At 33.5% G+C, this 16,603-nt stretch overlaps 2 protein-coding genes across 3 annotated transcripts; both read right to left on the bottom strand.

Annotated features, from left to right (window-relative positions):
- Positions 1-900: 900 nt before the first annotated feature.
- LOC114421031 (ubiquitin-conjugating enzyme E2 5-like) lies at positions 901-4,164 on the bottom strand. 2 transcript variants are annotated; one of them, XM_028386790.1, is made up of 6 exons: positions 3,957-4,164; positions 3,758-3,837; positions 3,400-3,514; positions 3,194-3,246; positions 2,943-3,071; positions 901-1,280 (listed from the first exon to the last, which is right to left on the bottom strand). In XM_028386790.1, exons 1-6 carry the CDS (start codon positions 3,998-4,000, stop codon positions 1,150-1,152), a joined length of 552 nt encoding a protein of 183 aa, XP_028242591.1. In that variant the 5' UTR covers positions 4,001-4,164; the 3' UTR covers positions 901-1,149. The 2 variants fall into 2 exon arrangements, with proteins under 2 accessions (XP_028242591.1, XP_028242592.1); XM_028386791.1 differs by having other exon boundaries at positions 3,758-3,845; positions 3,957-4,163.
- A 3,736-nt stretch (positions 4,165-7,900) lies between these two features.
- LOC114421032 (AT-rich interactive domain-containing protein 2-like) lies at positions 7,901-15,215 on the bottom strand. The gene is made up of 2 exons (XM_028386792.1): positions 13,677-15,215; positions 7,901-9,235 (listed from the first exon to the last, which is right to left on the bottom strand). The coding sequence occupies exons 1-2, from the start codon at positions 14,652-14,654 to the stop codon at positions 8,315-8,317; spliced, it is 1,899 nt and encodes a 632-aa protein (XP_028242593.1). The 5' UTR covers positions 14,655-15,215; the 3' UTR covers positions 7,901-8,314.
- Positions 15,216-16,603: the final 1,388 nt, after the last annotated feature.

The following is a 16,603-nucleotide window of genomic DNA, read 5'->3' on the forward strand; positions in this document are numbered from 1 at the left end:
AAAATCTGGTTATATTTGACGAAGTGGTTTAGCTTTTCTTTTTCATGAAACCTACTGGTTCGACGGAGTCCCTCTCAACAAGTGGGCATTCATATTTCAAATGATGTAATAGGATTCCAATGTCATTGAATAAAACCAGTTTTTTCCACTGTCACAAAAACCCATACCGTGCACAATATGGTAGATATTTTGTTAAGACCCCTACCATGTATAATAGGGTGTAAAGAACAAATTTGTTTGTTTATTCTTAACAAGTAAAAATATTTTATTGTGATTTTGAAATAAAAAATGAGATAAAAAATAACACCCAATTTAAACAAATCCGACGGGAATAAACACATCTGGTCAAATTTTTCACTCACTAATTATAACTTGGATTTGATTTTTAAATTCTTCTTCAATTAGTAGATAATGCGTAAATTTTACCATAAATACTCGTTAAGATTGATGATGTTTCCTAACTTTTATTTTTATCAATAAATGTTAATTATTATTGAAAGAATTCAAATCCACCACCTTTCCTCCCATTTCTTCTTCCTTTACCATTGGATTAACCTTCTATGTCCTGATCTTTCCTAACCTTATGCCTTCTCCTGGTCTAAACTTTTGTTATCAAGAAAAATATATTCTAAATTTTAATCTCCTCTATTGTTCAAAAATTTCAAATAAACTCCCTTTTTTTGAATTTTTGGTCCAGCAAACCTATTAGTATTTTTTAAGACACGTAAATGATAAACCCCTTAAAATTTATATCCAATCTGTCTACGAAGGAATGTTTTCCTTCCCCTCTATTTTCCAATCTTAGCACACCCTAAAAATTAAGAAACAAAGATTGAGTTCTCATAGAAACAAGAAAGGGGAAAAGGGTCAATTTCATCCTGGTGAGAGGGCACGCACAAGTTTACTAGAAGCAATAAATGCATTCATATGCCAAACCAGCTTGAACCTTCAGAAATTGAATTTTCTAGTCACATAAGCATCTAAATCATAAACCAATTTACACAACCACCATGTAATAGATAGAAAGGTGTGAATTTTTCCTTCAACCTTAAGAACTTGTCTCACTTCAAATTCCTGGACTCAATATCAAATTAAATGATATCATGTACAAGCAAGACTGCAAATAAGGCAGGCATTGTATGTAAAAATCTAAGGATCAGGTTGGCCAACAATGGCATCATCACTAGAGGCATAATCATCTTCACTCGGCTCATCATCACTGGAACTTTCCTCCTGTACAGCTCCAACATCTTCAGGCTTGGCATATTTTTCACAATATTCTGTTCATTGGCCAAAAATATTTAATATACACAAAAGCAGGTGCATAAAATATAACAACAGATTGAGATATGGTAGACATTGTTTCTCCTGTCAGTCTTTAAACTAATGACTCGATGCTGGGTCCTAGAATTAAATATACTGTAACATGTAGGTTTCTGTGACCAAGATTTACAATCAAGAAATATTCATCTATATGTGTAAGCACTAATTTTCTTCAATGATCAAACCATGCAAAGGAGAATGATATTAGAAGTGGCATACCAATGGCACGTACCAAATTAGAAGCTACAAATTTGAATGGAAGACAGAATAAAAGCATGGCCAATGAAATTGAGTTGTTGGTATCTTTTATTTATTTTTTAGATACTTGATGATGTTGGTTGTCGATATCTTGCAAGCATGGTTTCTGAAGCTCAAGATATCTTCCAATTAGTTAATTGTAAATCTCCTAGATTGTTGTCGGATAATTTGGTTCAACTTATTTTAAACTAGGTGCAAGTTTGGTTCAACATTTTTTTAAAAGAAATAATCACTTATTTTTGTTAGCTTTCTAAGATTTTTTTTTTTTAAAAGCAATTATTTTCTGCTATACCAAACATGGGCTGGAACTCTTTCTGATGAGGATCTAAGATTCAACTGAAGTACAAGCAACAAGGAAGTTGTATGACAGTAAATTGGAAATTACTTGCTTTGATCATAAACTCAACCTGGAAATTGTTGAGTTAACATGTTAAATACTTTATATTATCCCAGTTACCAACAAAATATTCAACATAAACACAAGGTACATGTTACCATTTGAGTATTGAAAGTCAGAAACCCAGAGTACACTGATTATTATTAGAGTGGGATTGATTGATGCCTAAGGGAATAGGATGCAAACATGTCATACAATTTATTATTTATCAAAAACAAAAAATGAAGCAAGAAAAATACACCGCATCTTTGGTAAAATAGTTTAATTAAGCATTTATTCAATAAATTCTTATTAAATGAGAGCTTATTCATAACTGTAACGTTTATTGGAATAAGGTAAAATAAACTTATAAGAAGGTAACTTCAGTCTAGATAACCTCTTCCAAATGCCCAGCATATTACATGTAAAAATGCTACGGCTTCTACATTATCAGTTAATTGCAAACTGAAAAATGAATTTGTGATGGTAGCTATAATTTATATGCCTTTACAGAAGTCATGAAATTGAGAAGTCCAACTTCCCTAGATGCAAAGCCAAAAAGAAACAATAATGCCAAAGCTCCCAACCTGAAAGCTTCAACTAGCAGATTAAACTTGGATAAGTGTGTGGCTGCGGGAATGCTCATTGGCAAGTGAGGACATAAATCATTCTAAATCTATTGGGAAGCATTGGCATTTGGCAAATGGAAATTGTTGTGCAAAAGGATTTGTGTTTGATATCAAGTTTGTGCAAAATGATATAGAACACAAATCCTTTTGCATAAACTTGAACGATTGAACCTTCAAAGCTTTTTATTAACCATTTAATGATATCTCACTCCAATTGAAATTCGATGAAAAATGACTGTAGTTATAGTCAAGTAGTCAACAATAATGAAGAAAGCTTCTTACTATTAGCATGGATTGCCAGAGCATGTAAGAAGCATTCTAGTTTTATACTGAAGAAACTTAACAAGGATTACTACCTTTGACTCTTTGTTCATATGTAGCATGATCTCGAATCATCAAGGCAGCAGCATCACCATTTAATGGATCTGATGCATTGGGGTACAGAAGAAGTTGAGGAAGAAACACCTCAAACACATTAACAAGGTCTGAAAGGAAATCAGAAAACTGAATTAACAAATTTTAAGTAGTGGCAGTAACAAAGCAAGGTTGAATCAAATGGATATGGCAAGTATGCATGTAATAAAATTCTTTAAATATTGCTGCTTACCAAACATTGGACTCCAAGTCTGGCTAATAACATCTAAGCAAACAGAACCAGACCTAAACATAAGAGAAAACCATATTTATGAGCTAGTGAGTTTTGCTATGTGTGTGTGCAACAGCCAATAGACTTCCCATGGAGCATATTTGTGCTGCTTAAATATGATATAAACAATTATTCAATGAAGCTATGGCTGCATTGAAACAACTTACATCTCATCCACATTAGGATGGAAAATTTTGTTGACAAAGCCAATAGATGGAGACTTATAAGGATAGGCATCAGGTAGATCCACCCTTACTTTCCACACACCACCTTGATAAGGACCTGCACACGATTAACATACAAGTGAAAAAAATAAAACATGAGACAAAGGAAACAACACCTTTGAAGTTAAGCAGAGAGACATAGATCCTAAATGCAATTCATCCGCATTGAAGAAAATGACCACCAAACAATTAAACAACAACATTAAAAGTTGCACCAAATAGAACAACACTATCTCAACCAAGAACTGAACAAAAAATAATAATTGGAAATAAAATGACACAAAGGGTTGCAAAAATTTACTGTCTTTGGGTCCGTGGAATTCCACAAAGAACTCTTGCATGCCATCGTTGACCGTCTCCACCTTGTAATCACTCATCATCCTGATGACCTGATCCATGTCAATCCAACGCACCCCAAATGGAAAAAGACAACAATTTATGCAAAAGAACACTTTCTGAAATCGAAAATACAAAAAAAAAATTCGGAAAAGATCACAGACAGCTTCATCAAGTCCATGTCTCGGCGTTTGCTTGGGGAAGACATTGTTTCTCTCTGTCTTTGTCTTTTGTTCTTTGTGTGTGCCGTGTGCTGCTGCCTCACACACAAACTCCGTGAGAATAATATATACAAACGCTTATTTGGCAGTCCACAAACCCAAACAGGCAAAGATCCAAACCTCAGTGTCAAAGGAAAAAGCAGTAAGTTTTTTAAACCTAGAAGAGAAAATGGAAGAAAATAAAATAGAAAAAACAAATGAAATATTTTTTGATTGGAGAGGAAGTAAAAGAAAAAAAATTGACTCAAACAAAAGTTAATTTTTTTTTAATTTAAATTTTATTTTTTTTATATTTTATTTTTCTTCCTTCTCTCCAACCAAACAAATCATATCCAAAGAATAATGATTTTCTGCCATAATAATAGATTTATCATAGATCATGGAGTGGTTTTTGATGCATTTATTCACTCTTTGTGTATATGTGAATTTGGATCTATTTCAACTCAAACCCAAAAACTAACTCATGAGATTTGGATTTTTACCAATATTGACTTAGGTTGAATTCACACCATCCTTAGAATGGTTGTTAGACCCCAAAAATAATCTCTACTATCTGATTGTTGCACATTGCTAACATTGCCATTAACAAGAATGTGAGATGTATCTGTTACTTGTGTCTTATCATTCATTAGCGCTAATTTCAACCAATTTACAAGCTATGCCACTAATATTGAAAGTGTCCACTCTCCTCTAACTAGTTAGTAATTTTTTATCTTCACTCTATTGCCAGATTTGTCCATCAAGGACAGAAAATTTGAGAAAGCATCCCAAAAGTAAGCCAGCTCTTCACCTTCATTGATCATCACAACAGACTGCACCTTCTCATACCCAAAATCTCGGCCAATAGCACCCAAGCATATATTGCAGAAGGAATGTGCACGATAACGCACACCTCTGGAGTCCAACATAGCCAATGAAGAAATCTGTCAACATGTTTGGACCAAGAAAATGGTGTCGGGTAATGGTGGAACTACCTAATGCTTGTTGTTGTGATGCATTTATTCAAGCTAAGGAAATATATCTTAATAAGATCATACATAAAAAAACAACTGCAAAAGATGTATTTAATAGTTTGTTCTTAACTGTGGCAATTATAAAATTGTAAATAAATTTACATAAATTTAAGGTTGATAGTCATGCCAATCTTTAACTTTTCTTTCTTTTTCTTTTCCAACATTCTTTATGGTTATGCACAAAATCAAGACTTTGTCTAAAGATTCTTATGGATGAGAATGAAGGAGTAAGGAAGGTTCATTGAGTGGTTTGGGATATTGTGTGAAAAAAGCGTGTAAATGTAGTAGCTGGGAAGTAAGAACATGAAGATGTTTAATACAACTCTGCTGAGAAAGTAACCAAAGTAACCATGGAAAAAGTTTTAAGGTGGTTACAATAGGAGTGAGAGAGGGGAGTGTGGGTAGAATTTCTAAGGTGATTGGAATATTACATTGTGCTACTTAATAATAGAGTGTTACCACATTATGTGATGGGATTGCTAGGTGGTAAGGCATTTGGCAGGTGATATGATTTGATGTGGTGCGGGCTTTGTGGGAAGTGGTACGGGGTTGAGAACACGGATATGCATGTAAAAGTGAGGAAGAAGGGGGTCTGCATACTTTGTAGGTATCACTGGATAGATACGAGGTGGATGGATGGTAATGAGGAGAAATTATGACCAAGGTGCTGAGAGACAAACTATGATATTCAAAGACGAAGGCTCAATACTCCAACATGTGAGAGACGACATTGTTTTTGGGGATTTTATGTTCATCAGAGACAAAAATTGTGTGGAGTAGGAAGGCACCATGTATGATACAAATATCATGAGACTTTGTAGGTTGTATGTTTCGGTAGTTGGTGGAAGCTTATAAATCTTTGTGATTTTGAAGCAACAGTTTTAATGCAATAGCAACTTGGCAAGGCACGATTTGCAATGCTGCATGATTGACAGGGATTGTGAATTTGTGATAGGATGCACGCCTAAATATTTTAGGAATATTAATTTTTTAGTGAATTTATTGAGTTTTTTTTGTTTTGTTTTTACATTATTTTTTATGGTTTTTATAATATCATGTCATTTTTAAGAAATTAATACATAATTTTATTTCAATAGTAAGAAATTTTAAAAAACTCACATATATATATTCTTTAATTTCACTTAATTATGGTTTAAATAAAATTAATAAATTCATTTTTTGAATTATTATATTTAATAATACTAAAATTATGAAAATTTACTATGTTGATTTTATTTATAATAAGTTAAAAATAAAATAAAAATTCACAATGCATAATAGTATATAATTAAACACAAGTTATGTCATCAAAATTGAATGAATTTTTTTATAAAATTAAATACAATTTTTTTCAATCTTTCTTCTAGAGCCTTCACACAAAAAAAAAAAAGAACATTCCCCTCAACACACCAACAATCCCTCTCTCAGTGGTGATTCATGCGTTGATTGATCTGATAGATGGATTCCGAAAGAGGTTTCTTAGACTTAAGCACTCATGAAAAAATCTCGTTGAAGATGACTTACTACATGTAAATTTTAATTGATGAATTAAAAAAAGCATTTTTATTTAATTGTCGTTTGTAAAATTGAAGATCACATTAATTACTCTTCTAATAATTATACCTTTATTTATTTTCTTATCTTTAATTAATTTACAATAAATTTATCATAAAATAGAAAGAGGAAGGGAAGAAATTGAAAACTACACAACTATTTTATTAGAATAAAAAAAATGTATTGCATATCTTGATTTCTGTAAAACAAAACAATGTTAAACGAAAAATAAAAAAGAAGTGAGGTATAATGATTTTGTTCCGAAAACGGTTAAACATAGGAATGCAAAACATGATTTTGTCTAATCATGACTTAGAATCCTTGAAAAGGGATAGAGATGTAGTGGGGACTAGTTGTATTCCTTAAAAAAAGAGACAACAAAATAAAGAAATAAGACACATGAGAATATGAGTTACTATAGACTTGAAAAATAATGAGAAGATGTGTCCGAATGAAATATCAACAAGGAGAAGAAAAATGATTGAATAGAAGAACTCTTCTAAGTTGTGCATGCATACTAAATTGCAAGTTGAGACCCACAGCAAAGGTAGGGTAATTGACATCCACTCGAATGTCTGTCATCATGTGTGGGTCCGAAAAGCATTGGTGTTTATTATTCAGGGGCCAAACTTTGCGTCATGATTCAATGCAACTCCACAAAAAAGAGAGAAACTAGATGATCTGATATGATTTCATGTTGCCAGTGGTTGAAGCACATAAACATATATAGTATACCAAATCCAAAAGAAATCAAAATGTAGGTGGGGGCGTTAGTTGAATTAATTATCAAACCCGTGACATTTGTTTGTACCCGAGTTTTTGTTAAAATGGTAAAATGTCATATAAAATTTCTGTTACGGTAGTATTTACTTAATAGTTAATTCTGAATTAACTGTTGATTATTATAAATCTCAAACGGATGAGGAGAGTACATTATCAACATCAATTTTTGGTATCTTAAATATTTGGCATTTAGAGTTGGATTTAACCTTTCGTGCATGTTGGTATTTGTGGTGAATAGTTTATATGGCATCTGATTTTTACCTTTTTCTCCAGTAAGCATCTAAAATTAGCCGAGTCTCATCTTCCAACATGTTATTAAGAAGTTATAAGATGCCAAATCTTTATGAACATTTAGTGATACTACAAAATAAAAAGCACAATCAAATGATCAATAGCCAAGAAATAAAAACCATAAACCCATGCTCCCTGGTGTTTTTCTTCCTAATGAAAAAATAGGAAACAATACACTTAATTCTCTCCTCCTTTTTATGGATTCTAAGTGATGAGATTAGACAAAAATAAATTTACATCCACCTATACTTCAAAGAAAAAGTTTTTCGATTTGAAAGTCAAAACATGTCACGAATAAAATTTATAAATTTAATTTACAAAATAATGACTAGAAACATAAAATTGAAAGCATTAGCTCAGACTAAACAACTAGTTTTACAGCACGAATAGTGCAGCCTCCAAGAAGCATCATGTTAAACTGCTATTTCAACCAACAGATACAACCATCTCCAACAAAATTAATAGCAGCCTCGGCAAGTTCTTCATTATGGCTATAGACAAGACTCGAGTACATGTCCATATTTGCTTCCAAGTTCCAACACTAACCTCATATCATACAAAAGTTTTCTGGTACTAGTAATGCATTCACCACTGATCATGGAGGAAGGGAGTTTTATACAAGTTTGCCTCAGGAAAATATTTTCTCAAGCTCAAAGTGGCTCAGATCCAATTATCAAATTTGCACTCTAATTTTGTGTATTTGAGATCAGTACACTGCTTGTTCAGAGAACACTCCAGGAAATCATCACCAAGACTCTTGACAGCGTCCATCCCAAAACCATCGCTGAAAGATCCAAATTCTACTTCATCATCATCACTATCAACGCTCTCTGGAGTCACCCGATTCTGATAGGTTCTTAGTTGAATAAGAAATACATTGAAGTAATAGTTCACCAAGTTTCTTCTTGTCTTCTTTGGAAAGTATTTGGATGGATTGTTCCAAAAATATTTATTTTTGGAGGAAATATTTGATTTCATGATATCCTTAAATCTCTGTTCTTCTTCAGTTGTCCATTGAAGTGAAACTTCCTCACCAATACGATCAAATCCCAAACGGTAAAATTCAGAACCCAATTCAAGCTTCAATTTCATCCTATTTTCAGCAATATGCAATCTAACACATTCAACAGAACCATGAAATTCACAGCTACACATCTCTTGTCTTCCTCTCCCAACATCTGTTGCTGTAGCAGGTTCAGTGTCATTTTTCAAAGACCATACATGTGTGCCCAACCATTTAGAGTCACTCTCAGAAAATACACCAGTCCATTCTGGGACTTCTGCTTGAAAACGAGGACCTACAGAAACTTGCTTTTCGAGAGACTCATCCCCAGATGGCTTAGCTATTGTTATTGTGGTTGATACATCTGGTGTTTCAGTTGTTTTCTCCAGAGGACATTTTTCTGCCTCCATAATGTGTGAGCCTGTCAATCTATTTCCGTTGGGGGAACATGGATTGCAGCACGAGCACGACCGAGATTTAACAAAGGACGGCAACCTTTCACTGCATCTCAATTTTCTTGTAGCATGGCAACCAAGAGCAACATGATCCTCATACATGGCAGGGTGCATCTTCTGTTTCTGCAAAACATACAATTCCAGAAAATTGGCAGACTTTTTCAACATAACACTAAAATAAATTTCTCATTAAGATCTTGTCTTCTAGCAGAAGCATTTATTATTATTTCAATACCAAAGCAATATCAATTACAGTGATTCCTTGAAGAATTTATGATCAAAGTTACGAGAAATTATAAGAATTAGATACATTTTGAACTTGTTCATTTCAAAACTTATCAATCACTTCTCCTGTATCCATAAAAGTGGCAATTAACAAAAGCTTAGAATGGCATACAAAGATGGAATTACAATAACAAACAAGCTTTGTGTCACTAGGAGACGTCAGTTACATGGATCAAACACCATTATGTTCGTGGGAGCAGATCCTCTCCCGTGGGTAAAAAACATGAGGAAATAATGTTGAAAGATCTCATCCATCCATTTGTTTTAAAAACAAATCAAAGGCTCAAATTAAAAACACCCAAAACTGATGTCGTTTTGGGCTTTGTGCAATCTAAAAATTTTCCTCTTTTTCTTCCATTTCCCTTTTATTCAACTATTGTTATTTCACCTGCCATTCACAAAACAGAGAGGGTGAAAAAACCATTGATTTGTGAATGGCAGGTGAAGTAACAATAGTTGAATAAAAGGGAAACGGAAGAAAAAGAGGGAAATTTTTAGATTGCACAAAGCCCAAAACGACATCAGTTTTGGGTGTTTTTAATTTGAGCCTTTGATTTGTTTTTAAAACAAATGGCCAGGTGAGATTTTCAACATTATTTCCTCATGTTTTTTACTCATGGGAGAGGATCTGCTCCCTATGTTCGTGTTTATAGACAAACAGATGGTGTGGTGTCCTATGGCAGACAAAATAAAAATAATATATATGTAGATATGTGTGTGCCGATCTCACCTAGAGTAGGATAAGGCTTCGATGTTGTGTCAACTATAAAGGGATAAAACTTAGAGTCACATTATCAAAAAAGGTGATTGACCAATAGATTAACACAAGAGACTAAGATTGCAAAGAATCAATTTGTATGCTAGGAAGGTCTACTATAGAAGTTATTTATCTTCTATGAGGTTTGATGGAAAGATACAGAAGAAAATAGAGAAACATACATATGATTTTTATTGACTTGAAAAAAGTATATGATCAGGTGTCAAGAGAAGTATTGTGGAAGGTTTTTGGAAAGAAAGGTGTTCACGTAACTTATATCTGAGCTATTCAAGGCATACATATGATAGGGTAACTACTAGTGGGAGGACTCTCGAAGCCGAGATTAAGGACTTTCTGATAAGGATGGATTCACATCATGACTCAATCTTGAGTCCTTACTTGTTTAACCTAGTACTGGATGTGCTTGCTAGGGACACAAAAGATTATCTAAATGCATGCTTTTTGCAAATGATAGTTTTGATTAAGGAATCACGGAAAGAGGTTAACTCCAAACATGAGCTTTGGAGACAGATGTTGGAATCTTTGCTTAATAGGAGTAAGTTAGAGTATATGCATCACAATTTTAGCAAGAAACACGAGGAAAACAACTTGGAGGTAAAAATTAAAGATGTCATAACACTAAGTTTAGGTATCTAGAACCAATATTATAAAATGATTGAAAAATTAATGAAAGATGTCTCATATAGGATACAAGCTGGATGGTTAAAATGGAGAAAGGCATTGGAAGTTATTTTAACTGCAAAGTACCTACGAAGCTCAAAAGAAATTTTATTGTACTACTATACAACCAGCTATACTATATGGTAGTGAGTGTAAAACTTTAAGGGAACAACAAAAGAAAAAAAATGGAAGTAGCTGAAATGAGTATATTAAGATGAACTAGATAAACTTGCTCCATTAAAAAAAACAGATGAACAGATGGACATTTGACCACAAACCACATAAAAAGGGACAAGATATGGAATGATTGTATATGAGATATTGGTATAACATGCATAATGCCTGACAATATGTTTCTAACCAGTTAACTAAACCGTTGACTCTTAACTATTAATTTAACCAAACCATCGAAGTATCAATAGCTAACAACCTGTCTACGAGTTATTAAACATTTTAACTAAATAACCCATCAACAGACTAAAATCAGCATTATAGAAATAAAACAAATTTGAAGGCTGAAAGCCTGACACCTAACATCCATTAACCCAAAGTGGGTACCAGTAGACAGACATAGCAATTAAGTAGTGACACAGCAAGTTTGAATATTTATCACATTAATAACAATAGTCATGTTCAAAGCAAGAGGTTCACAAAAGTAAAATAGTCAGACAAAAAAGCAAACAAAATTTAAACAAGAAATTCAAAAGGCAATCTATATCAAAGGTAAATCATCAATTTAGACTTCTTTCTTCATTAAATTTTGTAATTTATTAAGAAAATAGCCCTTTTACAGTAATGTAAATTCTGTGTAAAAAATTGCCTAGGGCAGTTGGCAAAAAATAATTCACGCCATTCCTCCATGGCGGCCATGCACCGCCATTCAACATTGGTGTATGTAAATCGTGAAGTTAAATGGATTAACAAATAATATAGGTTTCCCAATTTATACCTGATTAAGTAAACAGATCAGAAGCAGTTCAATTTAGGACTACAAGGTTAGGTTCAAGTCGGATCCAACCCATTTATTATTTGTATTTGCCAAGTATGCCCTCTTTTTTTACTTCAAACTGCATATGGAAAACCTAGAGCTTGTAATATGGATTTGATTGAAAATTGTGTTTATGGGTAATGTGTGAAATTGACATCCACACCCTCAACTCTCAAGTTCTTATTATACAAGGTTCACACCATTGTAAGGTTTGGATAGTGGTTAGTGTATGCACCCATATGAGCAAAAAGGCCTATACCATGACTCGAACTCATGATCGCTGAGTCGCAAGGCAGCAAGCTTACCATTATGCTAAAGCTTACTCTCTTTGGAGCAAACTCAAGAATGCATTTAAAGTTCTTGAAGAAAACTTCATAACGCAAAATCTTTTTTCTTACTAGTTGATAAAAACAGAAAAAAAGTTAAATCTCTTCTTAATGTTTGACTACAAGATTTCTCTCATTATGAAATGCCAAGATTAGAACTATAAATGTGGGAGCAGCCATTTTTGCAGGCTAGGCCAATCCCATTCAATATAAGTATAAGTGTATAACCATAAAAGCCTTTTTGACTTTTAGCAGTTTACAACATGGTTGTCAAACTAATGTGCCAACTCATTTACAATCATAAGCATGCAAATCTGTTTAAATAAATACTAGAATTGTATTTTGGTAGGCTTGATCAAACTCATGTAGGATCAGATAAAATCGCTTAGACTTGCGAGTAAAAGAGCGATTGTGCGAATCTATAATCAACTCCATTTCAGACCAAAATGACATGCTTTCTTGAGCGTTTTGAGGCGCAACTAAAAATATTAGGGTTGGGTTCAAACATCTTTCACAATTGTGTATCTACTTGGTGCTCGCGTTAGGGTTCATTTCAGCCCATCCGAACAACCTCGCCTCCATTAGATTCGTAGGCTGTGATGGCTTTGGAAGGGATCCTGGGCTTCAAACAACACCATTCTCTCCTCTGTTTGAAGCATTCCAAGCTTCGTTCCTCCAGGCTTATTGTTAGTCCATTCTCCTCCCTTCATTAGTACATTTTTTAATTGCGATCTGCAATTTGTGATTATTGTGAGCTTCGTTCTTCCTAGCTTGTGCTATCGTGATTAGTGATTTGGGTATTTACATGTAAATGTTACAAGATTTGGTTCTCTGTTTAATATTTTTACATGAACCCAAACTTTGTGACTGATTTAATATGTTATATGGGTTGGGTTGGATCTTATATGACATCAGCCTCTGATATTCTCTGTTATAACTTATAATCTATTAGTCTGTGTTGAATTACAGTGGTTTGCTACTTTTCTTTATTGTAGAATTCAGATGATGAATTATTATTGTGATAGAAGTATGGTTTTAAGAAACGATTTACAACTGCAAGTGTGGGTGCAATGTCAAGGTTTTTTGACTCGCCACACCCTCAATTGTGGCCACATCAACCACATTTTTCCATAATTTTCAGCAATGTCAAGGATCCCGATAAACCGCAACCACGACCAACAAAACCTTGGTTAGAAGTATTATGTTCAAGCATATATATATCATTTATAGGTTTTCTAAAATTATTTTTATAACTAGGTAAACAGAGGTTCCACAAGTTTATGTAAACTCAAATTTGACAACCTTGGTTTGCAAGCTAAGATTTTGGATAGTATGTATAGTCAATATACAGACTAATGGATTGAGATCATATATTTATTACCTAGGCAGAATTAAGCAACACCATAATGCCTAACAAATAAAATAAAATGATAACTACCCATTCAAGCAAAGCATGTTGATTTGCTTCAAGATAAGAAAAAAGCAAAAGTCCTATGAATAAGATAATTTTGGGCATTGAAGTTATACCTGCAAAGAAGACAATTCACTGCTTGGTTCTTCATGCTGTCTCGGTGACAGAACCTCTCTTGCCCTCAGAAATTGACCAAAAAAGTCCTGGCCTTTATATTCCTTCCACTTTGATGGTTTAGGTATTGGTTGAGTTAAAGGATCAAGAGCATGCTTTGCAACATGCTTCATCCAGTTTAGCATGCCAGACAATGCATCCCGCTTGCGTTTGTGTGGGTTAAATTCTTTCTTGGCACCTTCTGCACCCAAGGTAGCAGGATTGTCCTTAACACCATTAGTTGATTTTTCATCATTATCACCTTCAATGCGTTGAACATCCTCGGATTTATTATTTTGATCTTTGGTGTCCAACAGATTATTACCATTCTTGTGGTTAACCAAATCAGTGTTTTTCTTTTTATTAATTGATTTTGACTTGACAAGTTTGTGATCATCTTTGTCCTTTAGATTTGGACATAACAGGGCTCTAAACTCTTTCTCAATATCGAATGGCAACCACTTTAAACCCCAATCACACCCATGGTTCCCGCTTTTTAAATTCTTCTCTTCAAAAGTTTTCTTGAGCCACCTATCGAAATCATTCAGATACTTGTCATAGACTAATTTTACAGACCAGCAAACCACAAGGTTCAAGCCCAATTCCTTGGTCACAGAACCCCACAATCTTTTCTTCGACACTCGGGCGTACCCACCTCTTTCCTTTACCAGGAAGAACAGTTTGTACAAATCCAGCCATTGACCGTCGACTAAAACTGGCAAAGGCCGAACACCACCTTTGGAACAACTATCCTTCAGGTAAGCAGGAAACAGTTGGTAGAACAAGTACTTCTGTTTAAGTTTGCCATTGTCAGCACCATTATCAACATGGTGCTTTCCAAGGCCACAGCCATTTCCAGGAAATGCACCAACAGTTTCAAGTTCAACTCCTCCAATGCAATCTAAGGAAGACCCATTTGAGAATGTTGACCATTCTTCCATGAACTTCGATGCTTGATTTGTCTCGGTTAAAAATCAAGCGTATGGAAAAATACACACAAAAATCCTAGGTTGTCATCTTGTAAAAGCTGATCACACAACCATAGACTAAAATTAACTGAGAGAAAGGCTTGCCAAGATAGAACAATTACACATACTGATGATAGATTGATCTGGATGCACAAAATGGGAAAGGATGTAAAAGGGTGTGTGTGACCATTTCCCGGTTCTGTTGGCGGATTTAGCTCACGATCACGCTTTTGGCTAGAAATCGCGGCATTACAGAATCACATGAAATCGTGGAGTGACAAGATCGAGGTTGGAACCTGGAAACAGAGATTATGCAGCATTGATCAGTGACGGAAACTGAAATTAGTTCTGAATGTTGCAAACGGAAATGGAGACGGTAGAAGAAGGAAGCACAGAGCTGGTTGGAGAAGCGGATGAGGGAGGAATACAACGCGTGACCAAAGGGGCAAATTAAGGGAATAAAAAGCCCACTCTCTTCTATCTGGGCTATATTTTCTTAGTTTCCTCCTCTTTCAGCTACTTGGAGAAACACAAACTTCATTTAAAACAAAAATCTAAGATATAATATACCTAGGGTTAGTAGATTTTATGGGCGGGCCTAAATAGTCCAGCTCATTAAAAGTACAGTGGGTTTGATTCAATTTGAAAATAAATTGATATTTATATATTTCTTTTGAGTCTCGTAAGATGATTATGAAATATAAATTATAAGTTTTTTTTTTTTACTTTTGCAAGAGGATTTAAAGTTGATATTATTGGTTAAGTTATAATAAGTTTATGTAAATTTATTCACGTATTTTTTTTTTTTTACTCTTTGCATGTCTTCTCATATTTTTTATAACTCTTTTTTACGAAAATACTTGTCGCCGATATTAGTTTTCTTAACATAAAATAAAACTATATGAATGTATTCATCTTGCACTCTGCTTCATCAGTCACACACACGTTCCTCTAGTGGCATCTTTAAGAATATTTAAGTTATATTATTTTATGTTATATATAAGTATGTTGAGTTATTTTGATTTGTCTAATATTATCGTCTCATATTTTATTTATCAATTTATTCAAAACAAATAAAAAAAAGCAAACGTCAAAATCAACTAATGTAAATACATTTATATGAATATTTTATTTAACAAGTTATACAACTCATAGAAGTTATTAAAATATTTAATAAAAAATACATAATAAATAAATACATTACCAAAACTAGTTTCTGCACGAATACAAAAAAAATTCTATATGAATACATAAACTAGTTTTGTTTGGTTTTACATTATTAAAAAATCTTCATAAAAAAATAAAAATAAAAATGTCAAAAGTGCAAACATTCCAAAAAAATTACTAACCTTAGGTATATTACATTAGGATTGTCTTAGATTTTTGTTTTGAATCAACTTTGTCCGAGAAGCTCATAGAGGAGGAAGGTAAGAGAAATATACCCTAGTAGAATAACGGGTTTTTATTCCTCATTTGTTTGATTTTTTCTGGCTCTGTGCTTTTTCTATTATGTTCATACCTTTTTGTAACATATATTCTAGCTTGAGTTTGTGCCACTGGTAAATGCTCCATATTCTCAAGTTCCAAGTTCCAACATCGATCTTATCTTCCCCCTTGCCTTCCATATGATTCTATGATGCCTCAATAGTTAGCCATATATCATACGGTAAAACTGCCAACAAAATCGGCAAATGGTCAAACCTTTTTGTGTGCATCTAGAACAATCTATCATCAATATAAGTAATTGTTCTCTCTTGACAAGTTAATTATGCATTTTTAGATTTTTCATTTTTTGATATTGGGATTTTCATCTAGTGTTTCATTTTTTTTAGATATTGCACTTTTCAAATCTGCACTTCTTAGATCTTTTTATCTTCATATGTGCACCTGATTATGCATTTTTCATATTTGCTCTATTAGAT

This window comes from Glycine soja, chromosome 8, assembly GCF_004193775.1.
Source record: "Glycine soja cultivar W05 chromosome 8, ASM419377v2, whole genome shotgun sequence".
NCBI classification, from domain to species: domain Eukaryota; kingdom Viridiplantae; phylum Streptophyta; class Magnoliopsida; order Fabales; family Fabaceae; genus Glycine; species Glycine soja.

Excerpts from the sequence above, each read along its gene's own strand:
- LOC114421031 (XM_028386790.1), bottom strand. The coding sequence starts at position 4,000 with ATGTCTTCCCCAAGCAAACGCCGAGACATGGACTTGATGAAGCT. Across the intron at positions 3,515-3,757 it reads ATTCCACGGACCCAAAGACA|GTCCTTATCAAGGTGGTGTG; the intron begins GTAAATTTTTGC and ends AATCGTGTGCAG. Across the intron at positions 1,281-2,942 it reads ATATGAACAAAGAGTCAAAG|AATATTGTGAAAAATATGCC; the intron begins GTAGTAATCCTT and ends GCCAATGAACAG.
- LOC114421032 (XM_028386792.1), bottom strand. The coding sequence starts at position 14,654 with ATGGAAGAATGGTCAACATTCTCAAATGGGTCTTCCTTAGATTGCATT. Across the intron at positions 9,236-13,676 it reads GTGAATTGTCTTCTTTGCAG|AAACAGAAGATGCACCCTGC; the intron begins GTATAACTTCAA and ends TATGTTTTGCAG.